The sequence below is a fragment of the Maniola jurtina genome, chromosome 10, assembly GCF_905333055.1.
Source record: "Maniola jurtina chromosome 10, ilManJurt1.1, whole genome shotgun sequence".
Taxonomy (NCBI): domain Eukaryota; kingdom Metazoa; phylum Arthropoda; class Insecta; order Lepidoptera; family Nymphalidae; genus Maniola; species Maniola jurtina.
In genome coordinates, this window is record NC_060038.1 from 8,240,942 (window position 1) to 8,263,846 (window position 22,905).

Here is a 22,905-nt window from a genome sequence, read left to right on the forward strand (position 1 = left end):
CGAAAGCGAATACGTTTACATAAGTTTCTTTAGTATGACAATAATATCCGTCATTTATGACAAGGGATGTAATATATTCAAACAAATCTCACCGGAAATGATCATGTCTCCGCGGTCCGTGGTCCAGTAGTTGATTGAGGAAGGGTATGCTTCCGTATGACATTCCAGAGTCACGTCCTGTCCGATATAGGCCCCTTCTAGTTGATTTGGTATCGACAGCATCGGTGGAACTATGAAAAAAAAAGTTTGAATATAAATCGTCTTAGTGCTAAATATACTTATTACTTACCACAAATAAATATTATCCCATAAAAATACGACTTCAAATGCCGTTACAAAGTATGTTTTACGTATTTTGAAGTCCCGATATAGGACGGAATAGACCTTCGATTTCAAAATAAAAGTAGGTAAGTATCTGAACCAAAAAAATATGTTCAAAATTTTACAAGTCAAAACATTTTTTACTTTATACAGACATAAGAAGCATTATTGACTTAGATAAATTGAAAGAAACTTTAACCTTAATAATAATAATAATTATACGCTTCCAAAATTATTATGATGTTTGAACTAATTATACTTAATCAAGTAATAGGTGCCTATATCAGTTATATTGCAGCTGGTTAAAAAGATTATTAGCTCGATAGGTTTTTTAATAATAAGAGATTATTCTCTATCTGTTATTTTGAAGTTGTGAAAATTTTATTACAGATTAGTATTAAAAAAATCGATCAAGTGCGAGTCAGATTCGCACAGGAAGGGTTCCGTGTCATCGTACAAGAATTAACACTTGAACTTTTTTAAAATTTTCAATATAATTTGTTGTTATTGTTACAGCGGCAATAGAAATAAACATTCTGCGAAAATTTCAGGTCTCTACCTATTATGGTTTATGAGATACAGCTTATGAGACGGACGGACGGAGAGCAGAGTCTTAGTAATAGGGTCCCGTTGACACCCTTCGGATACGAAACCCTAAAAAATTTGAGTATGAGCTGTTGGAATTAGCAAGTGCCGAATTGAGAAAAAAAGTTAAGATTTTCCAGCATTATACTCACACTGAAGTAAAGCTGTGATAGCCTAGTGGTTAGAACGTCCGCCACCTAATCGGAGGTCGGGGGTTCGATCCCGGGTACGCACCATTAACTTTTCAGTTATGTGCATTTTAAGCAATTAAATATCACTTGCTTTAACGGTGAAGGTAAACATCGTGAGGAAACCTGCATGCCTGAGAGTTCTCCATATACTCAAAGATGTGTGAAGTCTGCCAATCCGCATTAGGCCAGTGTGGCAGACTATGGCCTAAACCCTTCTCATTCTGAGAGGAGACCCGTACTCAGTAGTGGGCTGGCAATGGGTTGATCATGATGATGATGATGATACTCACACTGAACCATGAGCATGATCCGTTTGCTTATCGACGGAGGCACTCCGTTAGACGCAATACACAAGTAGGCTCCCATGTGTAGTCGAGACACCTTTGTTATGGTAAGCGTCTCTCCATCCACCACGCTTACTGCCAATAAAAATAACATCAAACTTTATATGGTGCAGTGACAGCCACATATAAAAACCTTATCAATTCTAATAAAGATTTTTTGTGTTCGGCATATTTTCATCGCCAGAAGGAATTTCCAGTTCAGCTTGGTTTTAGAAACACGTCGAAAAATATTAAATATTAATAAAATTTTGTTTGTATAGCATAGGAAGTTATAAGGTTATGAATATTATTTGTCAAGTCCAGCTAAAAATGCATTTTATGGCCTCTAGTAAGTAAAGCCCCATAAAGAATGTGGGATGGGAAAAGTTTGCCCTTGTCTACAGGGATTCCAATGTCTATCAGTCAGGAGTCTTGACTAATGGACAGTGGACACCATCAGGTGAGGTTTGGGTGGATTCATTGAAGTTAGTAAAGTTAAAATTTCTTAGCCCTGAGTCTAATACCTACCAGTCATGTTTCAAAATCAATTTCAATTGAGCGATGTGAAGAGAGCTGTGAATGTTAATATTTAAAACGATAAATGAGTTTCAAACTTACCGGATTCCCCATTATAATTAAAGTCTTGTCCGTCCTCCCTCCTCCACATGACATAAGGCTCCGGATAGCCTGAGGCGCGACACACCAAGGTCACGTCGGTCGCTTCCCTCACCACCATATCCGTAGACGTCATGTTGTCGATGATCGATGGGGGAACTGGACATGTTGTTAAGTAATTACGGTGTTAGCTTCATATTTCTATAATGCTTTCATTTTAGTAAAAGTTATCGAACTGTATAAGATAATAAATAAGATGGTTGACATAGTTTGAATTTTAATTCCCTGTTATTGTATCCCTAATTAAGTATTGGAACTTAACCTAAATATATAAAAGAATTGACTGACTATCTGATCGATCAACGCACAGCTCAGACTACTGGATGGATCAGACTGGAATATGGGATGCAGATAGCTATTATGACGTAAACATCTGCTAAGAAATATTTTTTGAAAATGCAACCCCTAAGAGGTAAAACAGGGGTTTGAAATTTGTGTAGTCCACGCGGACGAAGTCGCGAGCATAAGCTAGTACATACTTAGATAAAATCGGTGATAACCTATTGATTAAGACTTCGGAATACTTCGGAATACTCATAGGTATAAATTCTAAAAACTGTTCCACTAAACTTTACTTCTATTTCGAAAGGCATAAAATACATAAAGTAAATTAGCATAAAGTCTATTCTAATAAGAACCTGCACAGTGGTTTAATCGTACCTCGTAGGCATTTTATCTTTCTATTTTAGATTTTCATAGAACCATTTTTATTTTTGCAGCGATATAGGTTTAAATTATGACAAGTTTTTAAATCAAGTAAAATCATATGGGCCTTTCTTGACTTTAACACTCGATTAAAGTTTGCAACAGTCACTTCGTAAGTGATGATGCACTCTTATGATGAAAATCTATGGATGAAAATGAAGGAGATCCTAGTCTAATTTCTATGCGGCATCGTGCTGGAATGCTAATACTGTTGGCGGTTTATTTTTGCCGCTAGGGTAGAAACTAGCTGTCGCCAAAGCCTGGCGCTAAACTTAATTAAAATTTATTTGTTAATTCCTATATCGACCTTGTAAAAAATTGAACCTCCCACTTATAAGAACACGGCGGCAGTGCCAGAAAATAGCAATAGGGAAATAGGGAAGGTAGATATTATTTTTGTTTTTAAGCCATCCCCACTGTAATTCGCATGGAAATGAATTAAGTTAAGAAGAAAGCCTTTTCTCGCCTAATCCATTGTTCTTTGAAGTTAAAATGAATCCTTCTAAATTGAAATGAAAAGTTTGAGATTCACCGACTATACTTTAACATTCAAATCAGGGTTTAACTCGCTTTGCGGAATTTTAGCAATAAAAATATTTTATTACTTTTATGAGCTGAGTTCTCGATGTTCTTCAATTGTTTTAAATAGATAGCTAAAGTCTACCTGGTGGTCGTAAAGCGCTATTAATATCGCTTTAAGAAGTCATAAAAACATTGGAAAATATTCATGTAGCCATACCCATCAAATTATGTTTTTTGGCTTCGTAAAATAATAAACAAATAAATCTTTATTTAGAGCAACTAAGCCTCAATTTTTTTGTAAGTATACAATTTTAATTCTTATAAATTAATTTTAGTAATTACTTTATGGAACGAAGAAGCGGTTAAAAATTTACATTTACAATTATTGTGGCCTCACCAACACTTGAACAATTGTGTTCAAGCATTGGTCAATGTACCTTAAATATAAAATATACCTACGACATAAAACTGTGTGCTGTCTCATATTCAACTTTTATGCAAAAGATCAATAATAGTTAAGTTCTATGATCTGTCTAGAGTCTAGACAAGCATATTATTATGAAAGCATCAAGTGCGCCGGTGGGTGTTTCAGTAGTTTACCCACGCTTATACAAGGCTTATACCTACTATATTTTTACCTACGCCATTAGATGGCATTTAATAGCAATAATATGTTGTATAACATGTTTACAAGGGTTCAGAGATAAAAGAAACCGGTTCGGGTTGAGTATTTTGAAAAAAAAAACATATTTTTGTCAGTCATTTTTTTTTTATTTAGTAATTTTATCATGGTTTACCGCCATAATTTTTTACTAAAAATTCATTTATCAATATTTATTCATTAATCAAAAAAAATTTAACAGATCATAATATTATCATCGGTGTCCAAATTATAAATAGCTGAAAATATTCGCGGTATATGACTCTCCTGCAATATGCTATGAGTCAAAATGTTTTGCTGGAAATCTGAATAATACGTATTATATTATATTGATACAAACCTACAACTTGTAGATATCCTTTTCTGAAACGCATCGGGTCTGTGTTGACCTGGCACATGTACCATCCTCGGTCCACCTCTTCAACATTCTTGATGTGAAGATACCACGAACGGTGGTCGTTGTACGACAAGCTGATGCGTGGGTTCTGGGTTATTATGTTGTGATGGATGCTGAGGATTGTTTGGGTGTCCATACGAACCCAGGCGACCTGGTAATCATAACATTTTGATTTATTTTCATATTAATTAAAAACGACGCCCGTGACTTTGTAAGCGTGTATTTAGGTTTTTAATAATCTTTTGGGAATTCTTTGATTTTCCGGAATAAAATGTTCATCTCCGGGATGCAAGTTATATCTGTATCACACCAAAAATGGTATAACAGATGGGTCGTGAAAAAGTAAGCGGACAAACAGACAGATAGACGCACTTTCACACTTATAATATTAATATGGAATACTCGTACTTATGAATGAATGTATTAATGAATATACTTTTATTGTACACCACAAAATGAATACAAAAAAAAAACATACAATCTTAAACGTGGGTAATCTTATAGAACTTAATGGGTATCTTATAGATATCAAATGTTTTTCAAGCACTTTTTTATTTATAGTAGGTATATTTGGTTTTCATGAGATATACTTTCACTTCTAAACTAAAACTACGGGACGCAATTCCCACCTCTATGCGTGAATATAGGTATAAAGTAGGGAGCGGAATTTATATCTCGAACATGGACAAGGCACCTATTATGGATGATTTCAATTTTTTTTTCTCTCAACCGAAACAGAATGAACTACAAGGTTTATAACCATTTTATGACAGTCAAATAAATTAATTTATTAGCGGTATGTGGTAAGTAGAAAAAGTAGTAATGTTTTTGATACAAAAATATTTTAACCGGACTTTTGTTTCCTATTTTACTGATTAAAAAATTACCTGGTTTCATAATTCAATGAGAGTTCGTGCGAATATTTCTAGGTTCCTTTTAATAATGTTGAATACTTAATGTAGAATTTATTACGTGTCCTGCATGAAGGAATTGCGGGGAAGCCTGCATGTCCTTTAAACATGTCTAAACTAAACATTCTGCCTAGTAAATGGTACTGGTAATGAAGGTAATATAAGGTGAAAATATACCTATTGTAAACCTATGTCATAATCTTGTCCTAGTAACTGAAATATAATTTATTATCATAACGTTATGTGTGACAGAAATGAATAGAAGAAACGATCCCACCAAAAACATTTCATGTAAAAAGGTAGCCAAGACTCACAAGTTCATAATGTTTTCACTGTTAAAAAGCTATGAGATCTCTAGTAGAGCCAAGCCCCTAGCTGAGCTTAGATTTGTGCTGGCTATGGGATCTATCCCAAGTCCAAAGTAATATAGCTCTTAAATGTTCTTGACTGTATCAAATTTATAACAATAAATAACAAATCACTCTACTTACAAGCTCTGATTCTACAAACCCTACATCTTGGTAAAAAAAGGACGGCTTGGCCGTTTAATGTTTCGTAAAACATGACATAACATATTTTAAGGCCTTAAGGAATAGTTTGTTCGACAATTACTAATTTGTATTGTACTTCGTGATGGTCGCAGAAGCAATTCCGGGCTTAGATGTCATTTCAGATAAAAAATCCACGAACTGTAAACGGCCAAGCCGTACTTTTTTTACCAAGATATAGGGTTTGTAGAATCAGAGCTTGTAAGTAGAGTGATTTGTTATTTATTGTTATAAATTTGATACAGTCAAGAACATTTAAGAGCTATATTACTTTGGACTTGGGATAGATCCCATAGCCAGCACAAATCTAAGCTCAGCTAGGGGCTTGGCTCTACTAGAGATCTCATAGCTTTTTAACAGTGAAAACATTATGAACTTGTGAGTCTTGGCTACCTTTTTACATGAAATGTTTTTGGTGGGATTTCATTTCTTTTTGGCAGGTGCCCTAGATTTTTTTGGATCTATTTTTTGTAGGTACATCATTTTCATGGCCCACTCTCTATCGTTACCTCTTTTTTTAAAAGCTTTTATTCAACTTGCAATGGACTCGTATGTAAATATGTTTGTTCGGGTGGAATCTTGCAACTCAATTTTGAAGCAGATATACCAAATTTCAGTCTTTTAGGACTTCAGGAAACACAGATACTTGGTACGTTTGATAAATCTGCCACGGACATCTTATCCTGAAAACTTTAGAATTCGAGCAACAGATTTTACAGATATGCATCTCATATACGAGGGGATGAAGGGGGACCCGATTTCTTAATTTATCTGTTGTTCATAATTGTTGAAATTCCTACTTAATGCCAAATTTCAGTCTTCTAGAACTTCAGAAAGTACCCTAGAATTTGTGACTAGAGGTTTTGAATGTCGATAAATCTGAAACTATAAAAGCTAGACAATTGATACTCAGTGCGTTTAATGAATCTGCCAAGGACATCTTATCCTGAAAATATCAGCATTCTAGCGATAGAATTTACAGATTTGCTTCCCCCATACAGAGGCGTAGAGGGGTGAAATTTCCAATTTCTTAATTTTCCTGTAGTTTGTATGCAATTTCTAGTCTACATACCAAATTTCAGTCTTCTAGGACTTCGGGAAGTGCCCTAGAATTACAGACTAGAAGTTTGACTGTCAATAAATCTGAAACTATAAAAGCTAGACAATTGATACTCAGTGCGTTTAATAAGTCTGCCAAGGACATCTTATCCTGAAAATATCAGCATTCTAGCGACAGAATTTACAGATTTGCTTTTCTCATAAGAGGCGTAGAGGGGGGAAATTTCCAAAGTCTTAATTTTCCTGTAGTTTGTATGCAATTTCTAGTCTACATACCAAATTTCAGTCTTCTAGGACTTCGGGAAGTGCCCTAGAATTACAGACTAGAAGTTTGACTGTCAATAAATCTGAAACTATAAAAGCTAGACAATTGATACTCAATGCGTTTAATAAATCTGCCAAGGACATCTTATCCTGAAAATATCAGCATTCTAGCGACAGAATTTACAGATTTGCTTTTCTCATAAGAGGCGTAGAGGGGGGGAATTTCCAAAGTCTTAATTTTCCTGTAGTTTGTATGCAATTTCTAGTCTACATACCAAATTTCAGGCTTCTAGGACTTCGGGAAGTACCTTAGAGGTTTTGAGTAGAGGTTTTGATGATCATCAGTGAGGGACGAAATCGGCGTATTTTAGGTATCAATAAATCTGTAACCATAAAAGCTAGATATTTGATATTTGGTATATTTGGTAAATTTGCTGAGGACACCTTATACTGAAAATTTCAGCTTTCTAGCGTCATCCAGACCGAAGTTATGATGGGTCGAAAATATGGCGAAACACTTCGAGAAAAAGGTACGTAGCGCCCCGGCCGCCGCGTTTGGCTCGTCTTGGCGGGGGCACTGCCGTGCCCCCTGATAGAAAGAGTGGCCAAGTTCATAATATTAGTGAGATCAGTTACTAATAAATAAAATCACTTTCTTTGCAAAATAAAGTGATAGTCAGTAATAATAATATCTAATAATAAATCAAGAACAGAGACAGCGTACTTATATGACCTAATGCAAAATTGTGTTTGTTTGTTACTTTGTTAGACTTTAACGCAGCAACACGCCAACGTCATTTTTTGTATAGATTATTTTATTAGCTATAAAGCCGGTAATACGGGTTTCCTACAGAAAAACCAAAGTCAAAGAAGTCGCAAGCAAGAACCCTACCTGTTTTTTTTTAATTATCTAATATTCAACAAAAAAAAAGCACTAAGGTTTGCTATTGATGCGTGTCATTCCGTCCATTAATCAATAGGGTATAGTGCTATATTATATAATATGGGTATAAGTATTATATTCAGTAATATCAATAGTAAATTATTATTACTTGGTACAATAAAACAAAATGTTTACCTTAAATCCTCTTAAGTTATCTACAACACAAGCCAGCAAAGCGTCTTTGCCAACAGTGACTGTGACATTTGGTATTGGCTCAGCGAATCTCGGATACATAGATTCTGAAAAGAAACATTCATTAAGTAGGTACCGCTGACAATAAATACAGAAGACAAATAAGTTTACTTATAATAAAACTTCCATAAAATACGTTGATAAGATGGGTTGAGCACGGGCGTCTGAGTCAGCATTTGTTCACGTTAATTAAGCGAACGCGAGCGTAACCGTCAATCATGAAACTTTATATCAACCCTTTTAAGAGAAAATTTTTACTTGTCTTTGATTAATTTATTTTTCTAGGAATAAATTAATGATGTCAGAAACATTTTCAGTTTCATATAACACATTTTATGAAAGCTTTCAAGGTTTTAGTACATCAACTCTTTAGCCTATTATCCAGCGTTAAAAAATCTGATCAGAAATGATTGCGTAAGTAAATGGTCAGACAATTCTGTAACTTACTCAACATAGTTTACATAGTATTGTCTGTGACCTTATCAGCGATTTCAGATTAGTATTGTTCTTTCGCGTATACCTAAGTTCATTTCTGAATGAGCGTCGCACCGTTTGTCACTCGTGTATTTCATGGGTATACAAGCGCAGACGCGGCTTTAACCCATACCTATATGTCAGCCATTTCTCATAGATATTCATATTTCTACTGCTGCTTGTGTTTCTATTTCTATTTACTATTTTCGTTTGAAACAGCGAGTCAGGACCCGCTGTTTCGAGCGAACACTCTGGAATGAGCGCATGCACATAACTTTGATATTGATATAATAAAAGCGCGAAATAATACGCTCTAAAAAACGCTTGTCTGTGCTAGTAGCTAACCGTCTTTACGGGATTTACCTAAAATTAAAAAAGTACCTCCGTCAACATTTATTTATACAAAATAAGGCGGCATTCAAGTAATATAAAATGAAATATAAACTACCGTGACACGTAAAGTAAACGGGAGAAATTCAGATTCTTTATCTAATAAAAGAAAATACGAAGTAATAGCTGTTACGGATCCAAATCACGTAGCTATTGCACCCGCGTCCGCTCGTGTCATGTTCACAGGTTTAAGGACATGACGATCGCTGGGTGCCGGCGCGTCTGCCGTGCCGAGGGGTGCATGATTTATGTCCAGAATGCCACGACAAATAGCGGTTTGTCGTTGGTATCACTCTTTCCCTCGCGCTGCCAAAATAATATATCGCGCCCCCTAAAAAACCTTTTTAAAGTAGAGTGTCGGTAAACTACGCTTAAAAGATAAAATCGCTTAGCAAATAAATCACGATTGTGCTGTTTAAATAAATAAGAATTAATTGTTTGAAAAGGAAATCTTTAACCTTATTTTTAATTTTTAAGGGGAAAATTTTATCAATGGTATATTTCCATACCGTATTGTTGATTTTTTGAAGAAGAAGCGAATATGTGGGTGCAATTTGTAGAGTAATCTTTTGAAATGTCATATTCTTATATCAACGCAATTGCCCCACTTTCTTACTCACCTTTGTTTGATCAATACCTACGTACTAGTTACGAGGACGCCTTCTTTTTATGATGTAACTACAGGATAAAATCATTTTATTAAAGTAGAAAAAAAATTCATTAGGTAGGTATGTCCCTACCCACTGTCTTATGGGTAGAGATAATGGTTTATTGAATAGTGGAGTCTACTGCATTATCATCTCAAGAAAACCTCCACCATTATGTGATTAATGCTAAAGGGAGCATGAATCTCAACAATAAGGAATAGGTACTTGACGCAGAGAGAGAGGGAAAAAATTCTGCATGATATTATGAATTGAGTATTTTTTTTTGTATATGAATTGGTAAACAGCAGAATCAATATAGGAAAATTGCTTTTATGTACCCACGTCCTACGTCATGTATATTTTTTCAAATTACAGCTTGTCTACTGCCGGGATACAATAAAAAATTTAAAGATTTTGTTGAAAAATATCAACGAATCGAAAAAATTTCAATCAAAAATCCTTGTCTGTAAAGTCTGTAGAGAACAAGTGTAAATTAAAAATTTATAACACCCCCGACAAGTGAAGGTTACAGTAACTAGAAAAGAGCTGATAACTTTCAAACGGCGGTGTATTTGTGTATCTGTCTGTGGCATGGTAGCTCCTAAACCAATGAATCGATTTTAATTTAGTTTCTTTTGTTTGATAGGTGGCTTGATCGAAAATGTTCTTAGCTATAATCCAAGAAAATCTGTTCAGCCATTTGAAAGTTATAAGCTCTTTTCTAGTTTTCTTATTAGACCGGTTATTACTATCCGAAGTATAGGAGCTAATGTCTAATTTGTGATTCACCGATATTCTTAAGTTAAGGTCTATAGAACGTACCTATTTAGACTTTTCTCAAAGTTAGCCGGATTTAAAAGAAGAAAGACTTATGCAGAGATATAAGACTGTCTATAGATTTCTATAAGCTATTTTCTGTTCAATCTTCTTCTAAAAGTGTTGCACTCTTTTCTAAGTTGGAAACGCTTTTAATACAATTGCCGGTCATCATATTATACTGCAGAATTGATCAGCATACTGAGTACGTTAGATGGTTGGAGGCAGCGTTTTGTATTAAAATTATGTTAGGTATATTAAGATAGTTTTAGTTCGACTAGTTTTATTGAGATTCATAGTAGAGTTTAAGGTTTTGCTTCGGTAGGGACCATTTAGGAGACGTTGGACTCAAAAGCCTAAGGGCCTTTTCAGTGCGACGCGGACGACCTACGCGGACGTCCGCGACGGACGGTAAAAATGTATAACCTCAACAGCGCGTTCAGAGCGACGCGGAGCTGTCCGCGTCGCGGAGTTGTTGAGGTTTCATACATTTTACCGTCCGTCGCGGACGTCCGCGTAGTCATCCGCGTCGCACTGAAAAGGCCCTTAGTTGTGTTTTATATGAATATCTCGTGCTTTGTACTTATGTGTACAAAAATATTAATTATTGCACCAATTTTTTTATCAAAATTATAAACTTAAAAGACTTCTATCAGATTCAATATTCTGAATGACTAGGTCCTACAAAGTCGAGAATTTCAACTACATAATACTGTAATAATTTTTAATTTTAATTTTAATTTTTTTTTCTTATTTTTTATAATTTAATTTAACTGCCTTTCATGATTCTAGGTCAATGGGAAGTACCCTATAGATTTTCTTGACAGACGGACAAACAGACAAACAGACAGACAACAAAGTCATTCTAAAAGAGCTCCGTTGTTCCTTTTGAGGTACGGAATCCAAAAAGTACATACCTACTAGGTTTATATTATTTATTTGCATCCCTACTAGTAGGACTGAATCTGATAGCTAAATAAACTCACCGTCAAAAACCTTTATAGGAGCTACTGATACTACATTCTGCCCGTTGAGCAGTTCACGACCTGCAATTAAATTTTATGAATGATAAAGAACCTAGGCTATTACTGGCCTACAAATAGGTATCTACTTATTCCTTTCAAATAAAAATTGTATACACCAACTCCCGCCGTCCATTTGTTCGTTTTTTAACCCCCGACCCAAAAAGAAGGGGTGTTATAAGTTTGACGTGTGTATCTGTGTATCTGTCTGTGGCATCTTAGCTCCTGAAGTAATGAACCGATTTTAATTTAGTTTTTTTTGTTTGAAAGGTGGTTTGATCGAGAGTGTTCTTAGCTATCCAAGAAAATCGGAAGCCGTTTGAAAGTTATCAGCTCTTTTCTAGTTACTGTAAACCTTCACTTGTCGGGCGTGTTATAAATTTTTAATTTACACTTGTTATACATAATATATCGTTCCCTCGTGACTTTTAAAACTTAAATCGACGCGGACGAAGTCGCGGGCATTATATGACATATACCGTCCTTCACTTACGCCTCTTTTATAAATTCTATATAATAGATATTATACAGATTAGATAATTGAAAAAGCGCTATGATAGTTCATGGCACTCCCTATGTTATTCATTTAGCTGCGAGACGATTTGGATAAAATTAAAAAAATACTAGAAAATCAAATATTCAGATTTCCTAGGTTCATTATATTTCAACCGTCTGCGAAACTGGTACAATTTTAATATGATTTATAAGCTGAAATGTAGTAAATAGCAGTTACTTTATTGTGTTAGAAACTTTACCATAATGCAGTCGGGGCGGCCTTAAATTCGTTATTATGTGTTAAATAGAAACATTTACATAAAGCGGCTGTGCTTTCCTCCCGCATAATGTTTTTATATTATGTATCTACGGACTAAGTAGGGCAATTTTGTTTTGTAGCGATTTATGGTAAAAGATAAAATAAGTAGGTCTTTGAGCTATCACTCAGACTCAAACAAATTGATCTCAGGTGAACTATTTACGAGGCACAAAGATTTTCACTATTGAGCTTAAGTTGTACAACCCTTTTTAGGATTCCGTACCCGAAGGCCAAAGGTGCAACAGTATTCTGTTGCTAAGCCTCCACTGTCGGTCCGTCAGTCTCTACCAACTGGCTGTATCTCTATCTCATATACCAATAGACAGAGAGTTGAAATTTTCACGTAGTTTGTATTTCTATTGCCGCTCTATAAATAGATAATAAAAATTTCAATATGAACGCCGTGCTAATTAAAAAAAAACTAATGCGTATATATAGTGTTATATCTTTTATTATGGTATGGAACCCTTCATGTGCGACTCCGATTCGCACTTGACCGGGTTTTTTCGGTAACCACAGAAATCAGAATAAGTATAGAAGTGTAGGGAGCTAAAGATTTTTTGAACAATCTTTAGCTCCCTACAGCTAAAGATTGTTCAAAAAAATTGTAGCAAATCGACAATGTGAATATCATGATGCGTTGCTGTAAAAGTAGATTTATTTGCATAGTTTTACAGTTTAAGAGGGCTGTCTCCGTCACTCGTTTCATACAATCGTAATTCCAATTTCATTTGAATACTAAGCAACCAAAGTCCATGAAATTTTGCAGACATATTCTAGAAACTAATATCTATGTCTGTGGTTTTCCAGATTTCTGTTAAAATATTCGGTTTCAAAGTTACGCGGTCTTAAAAATTTTCATACAGATCTTTGAGCCCCTGTAATTTTAAAACTACATATTTTTAGAAAAACCTAAAACACCACAGACACAGATATTAGTTTCTAGAATATGTCTGCAAAATTTCATGGACTTTGGTTGTTTAATATTCAAATGAAATTGGAACTACGATTGTATGAAACGAGTGACGGAGAGAGCCCTGTTAATAATAATTTATGTTACTTTAGACGTTTGAGAATTTCGAATTATTCGAAAATATTAATAAGAATTTTGTTTTTTTTTTGTGAATTATTATTGTAAATTTTTCTATCGAAGAGGGTGACAACAGAAGCCATTATTTCTATTACTTAACTTATGAAGCGTCCTGTGTTAAGAACAGAATCTAAACTAATTGCATCGCAAGACCAGATAATTTTACACAGTGCACGCTACGTTCAATACCCGTGCAATTAACTAGTCCCTCAATAACTATACATTTGAGCTTGGACGTGGCACGGGCACAGTACTGTCTCTAGCAGTTCGATGAAAAATTAGTAGGTACATGAACTACATCATAATTTATTATCTCCTACAATTTTTTCAAGCTTTTATGTTTTATCCAGTTAAGGCCTGAGTACGGTACAGTTTATACCATCCTTAAGAATACTTACCATAAGTAAAACGTTTCTTTATCACACTATTTTGTTAGCTACAAAAAATTTCGTATACCTACTTAAAGTATCTATTAATAAACGCAATAAACACTATAATGAATTATTTCATAATTGGCGCCGTCATTTCATACGTTAAGTATAAATGGTTTTGTTGAACGTATACCATTACGAGCAGCGTTGACAGCCCCTCTTCGCGACAGGGCTGTTCCATTATAGACAGCGGTTGAATAATTGATATTCACCACGATCGCTAGATGCGGCACTACTTTACGTTATGACTTTGCTAAGCCTGAAAAGATTTATAAAACATCTACGCATACAACGATACGAAGTCACACAGAATTCGGACCCTACGATACAGGTCATCTTCTAGTGTAGGGTCCATTGGTAAAAGTTTAAATAAGTTTAAGTAAGTAAGTATAATCTATAATATCTATAATAATATATTAATAATGTTGTAGACTTATGTTGTCATTGTACTGTACTAATCTGACTTTCGTAAGCGCTCTTATAAGTCTAAATCGAAGATTAATAAATAAAAATAAAAAAAACCCTTGCCTTCTAGAAACCCTGATGGACTAATTACGTTGTGTATGAGAAGTGTAAGTTGGGTACTTTATATAGGGATTGAATTGCTCTGGTACATTGTACCGTATTTAATTAAATAAGTGTAATAAACTCCACTGGACGTTTTTCGATTGCCCGTAATGAGAGTTGTCATCTCGTACATAAAGTAGAATTGGTTTTTAGCTCAACATCACATAACGAGGGGTGTTGACAGCCCCTCTCTGCGACAGGGTTGTTCCATTATAAACAACGGTTGAATAATTGACATAATTTTGAAGGCGGGATGCATTATCGCTACGCGTAGAATTTATGATTTTAGTATTTAACGTTCGCCGTACTTAATGATAATTAATTAATCGTTTCCTCACGTTCCGCATAAGTCTCTAGGGTGTAAAAGTATTTAGAAGTAGGTAATCATTAATCTATGTACTTACAGAAATATGGAGTGGAAGCAACAGTTTTTATTATCGACGACAATATGAAACAAAACACTATTGGAAACTATATGAGGCTCGCGACTTCATCCGCGTGGATTTAGATTTATAAAAATCCCGTTGGAACTGTTTGATTTCCTGGGATTAAAAGTAGCCTATGTCCGTCTCCGGGATTCAATATATAATATAATAATAAACCTGATGTAATATTTTAGGGAATCCGTGATTTATACCTACTTATGAATAACATATCAAAGTAATTAAAACAGCATTATAAAACTTCGTCGAAAACCCTGTTGAGACTTGAGACTGCACCAAGACTTTCAAGATGAAAATAATACAAGTGTAAATTAAAAATTTTCAACACCCCCGAAAAGTGAAGGTTATAGTAACTAGAAAAGAGCTGATAACTTTCAAACGGCTGAACCGATTTTCTTGGACTATTCCGCGCCTACGATCCAAAGTATCTGAGTTTTCCAAAACATCATTTGCAAATAAATAATTATGTTTCTCGGCAACGTCCATCTTCACAGCTTGACATTTGTCAATTGAGACTTAAATATTATGAACCCAAAGGTTATTTAACCTTCTTTTCTACAAGAAAACTAGAAAAGAGCTGATAACTTTTAAACGGCTGAACCATTTTTTTTGGATTATAGCTAAGAACACTCTCGATCAAGCCACCTTTCAAACAAAAAAAAGTAAATTAAAATCGGTTCATTCGTTTAGGCGCTACGATGCCACAGACAGATACACAGATACACAGACACACAGATACACACGTCAAACTTATAACACCCCTCTTTTTGGGTCGGGGGTTAAAAAACACTACGACACTATTATGAAGAAACTTTTTGCAACTTTGAGCTAAAAATGTAGGAATAAAAGAATAGTCCTCTTTTAGAAATATAATATACAGTTTGTATACCTAACTTACCAACTTATATATTACAATTTTTCGTAATTTTAAAACTGTCGAAGGAAGATTCAGGTCTGATACTTAGTATATAATATATTATGATACCAGTCTTAGAATTTATGGATAAAAAATTATCATGATGAGGTTGCATTTAAGTACTTAAGTATATAATATAAACAATAATAATTTTGTTTTGATTAGCTATAGCCGGTCACTTCATCCGCATAATATGATTTATAAATTATATATGTATATGGAGTAGGTAGGTATACCTACCTACTCCATATCACTCGGGGATAATGTAGTTATTTACTTATCAGTGAATGAATTTCCGAAATTGGATCTTTAGTTGTAGAGATAACAGTTACTCTGTTAACAACTTTACCACTTGAAATATAAAGTGTGAATGGTATCACGAATATCGCAATACTTTGTACCTCACGTCATTTGAATTATCTATATCTATTTTCATAGAGGTATCTATTTTCACGATTATTTTCACCAAAATCAAGCGCACGAAAAGAGTTCAACAGTCGTTTGGTCGAAAGTATTTTTGAAAAAAAAAAAAAAACTACTGAACTTATGTCTGCAATGTAAAATCATTTCAACTAATGAATAAATAGGTAAACAATGTTTTAAGTTAAATTGTTTCCGAATTATCATACTCATTTTAGTGTAAAAGAGGAATCTTTCGTGGCTCATAACTTTAAAATAAATACTTTTTATATCAATAAACCTAGATAATGACGAGATAATATCAAATAATGTAGTGATCAATCCTACGTTTGTATGAAGAAAGCACCGGAATGCGTCACCTTACATTCAGAGAGGAGACCTGTGCTTATTAGTGGGCTGACGATGGGTTGATCAGGATGATGATATCCAGTTTCCATTCAATGTTCGATGGGTAAAATCTTCAACTTACCGAACTTACCGCATATTCCAGTAAATAAATAGCTCATAAGTTCTAGGTTCGCAAGTCCGTGAGTGTTGTTGACTTGGAGTCACTCTGAGTCAACATTCAACTTCCCCGACCAAGTAGGTAAATAACATCGTAAGTGTATTGGTTATTGGGTATCTATTTATTAGTTAGTACTGGAGAAATGAAAAGAAAACGTTAGGTATTTTGTTGAAGCCCTCTATAAAGATAATTAAGATAATGCTACTAACTACTTTAATGCTCACGGTAATACTTAAGACTTTAGAGTACCAACAAGATTATTTGCAGTCTGCCGTCCTAACGAAGAGAGCAATAACTAGGTTTCGACTACTTTCGAGATATTCGCGGCTATGATTAGCTACTTACAAATCGAAATATTACATATTGCAGTTTTGATAACCAACAGAACCGAAACTACTGAAGATACAAAAAAGACGTCTAAGGCGAAAATAAAGAGCTCATTTTCCTGATTACCCTAACGAAGAGAGCAATAACTAGGTTTCGACTACTTTCGAGATATTTGCGGTTATGGTTAGCTACTTACAAATCGTAATATTACATATTGCAGTTTTGATAACCAACAGAACCGAAACTACTGAAGATACAAAAAAGACGTCTAAGGCGAAAATATAGAGCTCATTTTCCTGATTACGGATATGGTCTTAAGTCAATTTGCCCAAAAACTCGACTTATTGCACTCTTTGTTAGGACGGTAATCCGCTAGAATCAGACACCTAGGTTGATAGGTTGTATTCTACTTCATGCTCCTTGTTGCTTTTATCTATTTGTATTCCTTCTTGTAAACAAGAAGAACAATGCATATTATAGGAAAACATTGATTGCAATATCTTAAACATATTATAGAGATATATTAACGTTAGAGGTAAATAGGTGTATGGGTTGATACATTTATAGTATTCTTGTACGTTTTCTTTATCTGTGATCTGTGGTGTATTATTTCTAGCAGTGCAGTGGAAGATTGATGTGGTTGATTTTATTAGAAAGAGTGTGAATCATTTACATTGTTCGAGTTGAATCAAAAGATGATTCAGAGTATTTCGTTGATCGTGATTGAATTATTGTTTCTCTTCTATAAATAGTATAAAACAAAGTCTGCAAACCGCGCTTATCTGTGTAATTGTTTCCAACTTTGTAGTTTTAGTTTTTTCATTATTTCACGAGAAACGTAACATAAGGTATATCTATCTACTAGCTTAGTCTATGCGAAACCTGAGCGAGTTAAGGTGCCCACACACTTGAACTGCATTGCAGCGGAACTGCGCGTCGCGTCAGCGCCCCGCACGATATTCTCTCCAGCCGCGACGCGCGTACGTCACTGCTGCGCGGCGCGGCTGGAGGGAATATCGTGCGGGGCGCTGACGCGACGCGCAGTTCCGCTGCAGTGCAGTTTGAGTGCGTGGGCACCTTTAGCATCGAAAGAATTTTTGTAACAGTCAATAATTGCTTAATGCTGATGAAATAATACAGTTTGAACGTTCTATCCAATATATGGTAATGATTTCTTTTGGAATCAATATGCTAAAAGAAACACATTGATTTTTCCGCTATCCCATTGAGAATGTGAAAATCAAGTCTCTTTTTTTTTCGTAGTAGGTACCCATTTGAAACTTGATGCCGCGCCTCGGCAAATAATCCATACTCCATACTAATATTATAAATGCGAAAGTGTGTTTGTCTGTCTGTCTGCTACCTTTTCACGGCCCAACAGTTTAACCAATACTGACGAAATTTGGTACAAGATTAGCTTATATCCCGGGGACGGACATATACTTTTTATCCCGGAAAATCAAAGACTTCCCACGGGATCTTTAAAAACCTAAATCCACGCGGACGAAGTCGCGGGCATCCTCTAGTAAATTAATAGATGTATTGTAGCAATATATTGTGTATATTAAACGTCTATCTTTTACTCAGATATTGCCCTAATCGCGATTGATTTTCTGTTGCCCTTTGAGGAGTTCCGTCTTCCATCTTCTAAACTATTCATCAAATCTTCGCGAAGGAGCATAACAAACATCCAAACTTTCACATTTGTAATATTATTACGGTGAGTTGCGATAATTTTTTCTGTACTGAAAGACGCAATCACAGCCCACAGCGGGTATTAATATTAAAATGCTCTTTCCAATATGAATAATGCGTCCCTCTTATAAACGATTCTCATAGCTCGGCCGGGTTCATGCCGAGTTACGTGACTTCAATGAATAACAATTCATCAATCAGTGGTGTTTATGAATGAGAATAAATCATTTTTATAGCTAAGCCTATTTTTACACTCATGTCTATTATATTTAGTATCTATCTGTAAACCAGCTGAGTTATTTATCTCGAATAGACACGTACCTTACGTGTAAATAAAAATCCATACCCAAAAATACTACTAGACTAATAAGAAAGTGCGGCTGATGTTTTTGATGTTTGGATTTTGAGTTTAGATAAAGTGTATGAAACGGGTACAGCACAGAAGTACCTAGGTATTAAAGCATTTATATTATGATGCTACTAAAATTCTCGCCTGCGGTTCAGTTTTTCAACCCACACTTGTGTTGTAATAAGCCCTATTACGCACACGTTTCATTTTCTATTAAAAATGAGTGGTGATAACGAAGCTTGAAGTGCACTTTTTGGCATAAAGTTTTTAAAGGTTTTTAAATATGGGCAAAGATTTCAAATCACGAAATATTTCTGGGCAGAGCATTCCACAGCATAAATACCTACTTACTAGGTAGGCACTTAAGGTAACATTTTGAAACATTGGTTTTCTAATTTCTACATAATCTTGTATATAAAAATCAATGTTTGTATGTTTGTGTTCTATAGGCGGCTAAACCGCTGATCAGATTGTTATGAAACTTTGATAGGGTGTTCTGAGGGCGTCCGAGATGGTTCTTGCATCAAAAAAACTATATATCTATAAATAAATAAAAATATGTTTGTTTACGGCATTGCAACGCATGCCGGGTACAGCTAGTTATTCTATAAAGTTGTCTACACTGGTACCAATACATAAATATATTGGTAAAATAAAAAGAGATTCGAACTCAATCGACGCTCTGACTTTATAGTCAGAATTGTATCAAAGAGTTCGTCTTTCAATTGACTTCGGATTTGATAGAAGTAGTTTGCACTTTCTCGTATATTGTTCTTACCATTGCATTACAAAGAAATATATTTTCAGTCTAATTTTCTTATCTATAATTTAGTATGCTCAATATTCTAAAACATTCTGGATATTCTCTTACACAGAATAGAAATAGACCATTTCATTTTTGTCTTTTACTTTTTCTAACGAGCTTTTTACCACGCTTATTATGTATACATTGTAGGTAATAACACGTGGCATGATTTATTCCATTATAAGCTGAAAGAAAAGGCAAATCTAGAAGAACACGTTTTCCTCCTTATTTATCCCAAGAAATCCGTAACTGTAAACACTTTCAGAGGATAACCTTTTGTTTTATGCTTTTCTTGTTTTAAAAACTGAAATACTTAAATAAAAAAATACATAAAACTTTTCCTGATGTTCAGAAAATTGTAGAGTAAAATGGCAGAACCTAGGTACTTAAGGCAAAAACACATTATTTTTAGAAAACTGAAAAATGAAGAATGTGTGTTTACGTAAATATTGTCAATAATTAAACTATCTAGGTACCTAGTTGAATTTTTCAAGTTTCCAGTAACATAATAGTTTATTCCATTAGTAAAACTAACCTAGCTATTGTGTGGAATGAAAACAACATACGTTGTAGCTTGTTGTTTTGTTTCCCCGGCTTTCTTACGCGTATAACTATAAAAGATTACTCAGCTTTATTTATCGCAATAATGGAATACATCCATAACTGTCACTGCAGAGATGCCAGCGGATATCCGCGGATGACTCACAGATCGACCCTTGTCCGTTTTGTTTGTCTTCCTTCCCCTTGTTAGCAGAATTATGTTAAAGAAATACGAGAGCTTCTTATTCCGAACCCTCTGAATAAATCTTATTTTCCAAGAATTCTTACATCTCTGAGTGGAGACGTCATCTCTCAGTTATAATTTAGCTCACCTTTATTTTACCCTGGTAATGTTTATCAAATAAAATTTCGCGGACTTTAATTAAAATAACCGAGTTGGCTTGAACGTTGAGATCTTTAAAATAGAGCTTTCTTTTGGAAGACTTGCCATTGTATTTTTGGACAGTTTATCATTTATACATTTAATATAGTATAATATGTAGGTATGTAGACATAGCTACAATATGTTATTCTACTTTGATGACAAAAAAAACTATTAAAAGTAGAAACATAATATGGATGATTTTAACATTGTATTGGTATTCTACTATGCTTTTGCAAAAAGAGTGACGCCAAGAAAGTTTTTGAAAAATTATCCAAAAAAAAGCAGGTTTGCATCAAAACACAGGCCTCCATAAAACTGTTTTGATTGTTTTATATAGTAACATACTTTACACAGTAAAATATCGCAACATCAACATTTTCCCAATCAATGGGAACTTTTTCACAAGTTGCGGGCAAACTCAATAAAAATGCTAATTGCATTCTCTGCTCACCTGTCGTACTGCTGCAGGCTGTCAATAACGTTATCCATACCACACAATATAAATGTATAAAAAAAGTCATTTTTGGTAGTCATATAAAACGGGGGTCTCAGTGAAAATGTTTGTGGCTGAAGTTCACCTATGCTCGCGGACGTACGCAGGATCATGCAGAAGGGCGGCGGGCGCGCGTGCCATCGCTAGGCGGCTCGCGGAAGCACTGCCGCGGGGCGCAAGCCGGCTCTACGCCGCGCTAACTACCCCAGCCGGATAAACAAGGGCGAGAAAACCAGGAACGAGCAGACAAACCGTCTCGCTGGCCTTTATAACCTGCACCGAATAATGGGGTAGTAAAATAAGACAAAAGACGAATAACCAACGAGATACCCGCTCACACCCGCCACTCTTCTAGGCAGCTCGCTGTCAAATTATTTGAAAGCGAAATGCACTATTTGAATAATAAACGGATCCGGTGAATTTGTCTGCCAGTCCAGCTGAAATAAATCAATTTAGTGTGCTGCACATTTGTGCTTATTTCTGGAGCCTAAAGAATTAAGAAGAAGGTTACTTATAAGGGTTGAATGTGAATGCCGTGACCCATCATCCTTAATTTCAACCTTCTTAAGTGCTTGTAATTTTTGTCTAAACTTCTACTTTATTCGTCTTAGGATCTCCTCATTTTTGATTTGATGACGTACAGAAACTCTCTTCATCACTTATTAAGTAAGCTAATATAAGTAGCAAGTACCTATCTAAGTATTCATGTAATCAAACAGACAAAAAGTAAAACGTATCTCATGAGTCATGATCATTGCCATAATACTCACACCATTTCACTGCTGCGTGTAATTGAGTGAATTATTTTGGTCCAGTCAGCTTCCTCATTAAACATAGCATACTCGTACTCGGTAGTTAGGTTAGCTATGTGCGAAATTAAAATCTCATTAGTTAATAACATCAAATGATAATCATACTAGGTAGGTACTTAAGTATGTCTACCTATTTTATTGATTTGTGGAAATGGCCCGATAACAAACTTCAGGCTATTTTTAACCTGCCGTATTACCTATATTATAATTAGTGGTGATTATAGCGAGACGCTAGTGTCGTATTCGAGTGGTTCAGGGTTCTATCCTGCGCATGCACGTCTAACTTTTCTGACTTATGTACATTAGATATAGGTATCTCTTGCTATAACAGTGAACGAAAACCAACGAAGGCCTAAGCCCTTCTCATTTTGAGAGCAAACCCGTGCTCAATAGTGGACCGGCTATGGATTGATGATGATGGTGATATGATATTGTTATCTATACATATATTATACCTGTATAAAAGGAAAAGCTGGCCAATTGACTGATCTATCAACTACTAGACTTTTACCACACAAAAGGATTTTTATCCTCTTAAGGATTTTACCCTTTTAAGGATTCAACCCTTCAGAGGGTAAAATAGGGAGTTAAAAGTCCACGCGGATGAAGTCACGGACATAAGCTAGTTATTATAAAGCAAAATTATTTCGTTTTATATAAATTAACT

At 35.0% G+C, this 22,905-nt stretch overlaps 1 protein-coding gene across 4 annotated transcripts in view; it reads right to left on the reverse strand.

Annotated features, from left to right (window-relative positions):
• LOC123869158 (lachesin-like) overlaps positions 1–21,753 on the reverse strand; it is a 28,326-nt gene extending 6,573 nt beyond the window's left edge. Inside the window, exons 1-7 of one of the 4 annotated variants that reach the window (XM_045911928.1) lie at positions 21,385–21,753; positions 11,611–11,670; positions 8,241–8,344; positions 4,324–4,531; positions 2,039–2,194; positions 1,388–1,516; positions 93–230 (exon numbers count right to left, since the gene is read on the reverse strand). In XM_045911928.1, coding sequence (XP_045767884.1) covers positions 93–230; positions 1,388–1,516; positions 2,039–2,194; positions 4,324–4,531; positions 8,241–8,344; positions 11,611–11,670; positions 21,385–21,454 — 865 coding nt within the window. In that variant the 5' untranslated portion in view covers positions 21,455–21,753. The remainder of the gene's footprint in view (positions 1–92; positions 231–1,387; positions 1,517–2,038; positions 2,195–4,323; positions 4,532–8,240; positions 8,345–11,610; positions 11,671–21,384) is intronic. The other 3 variants (XM_045911925.1, XM_045911926.1, XM_045911927.1) reach the window with 3 other exon arrangements.
• Between the last annotated feature and the right edge of the window lie 1,152 nt (positions 21,754–22,905).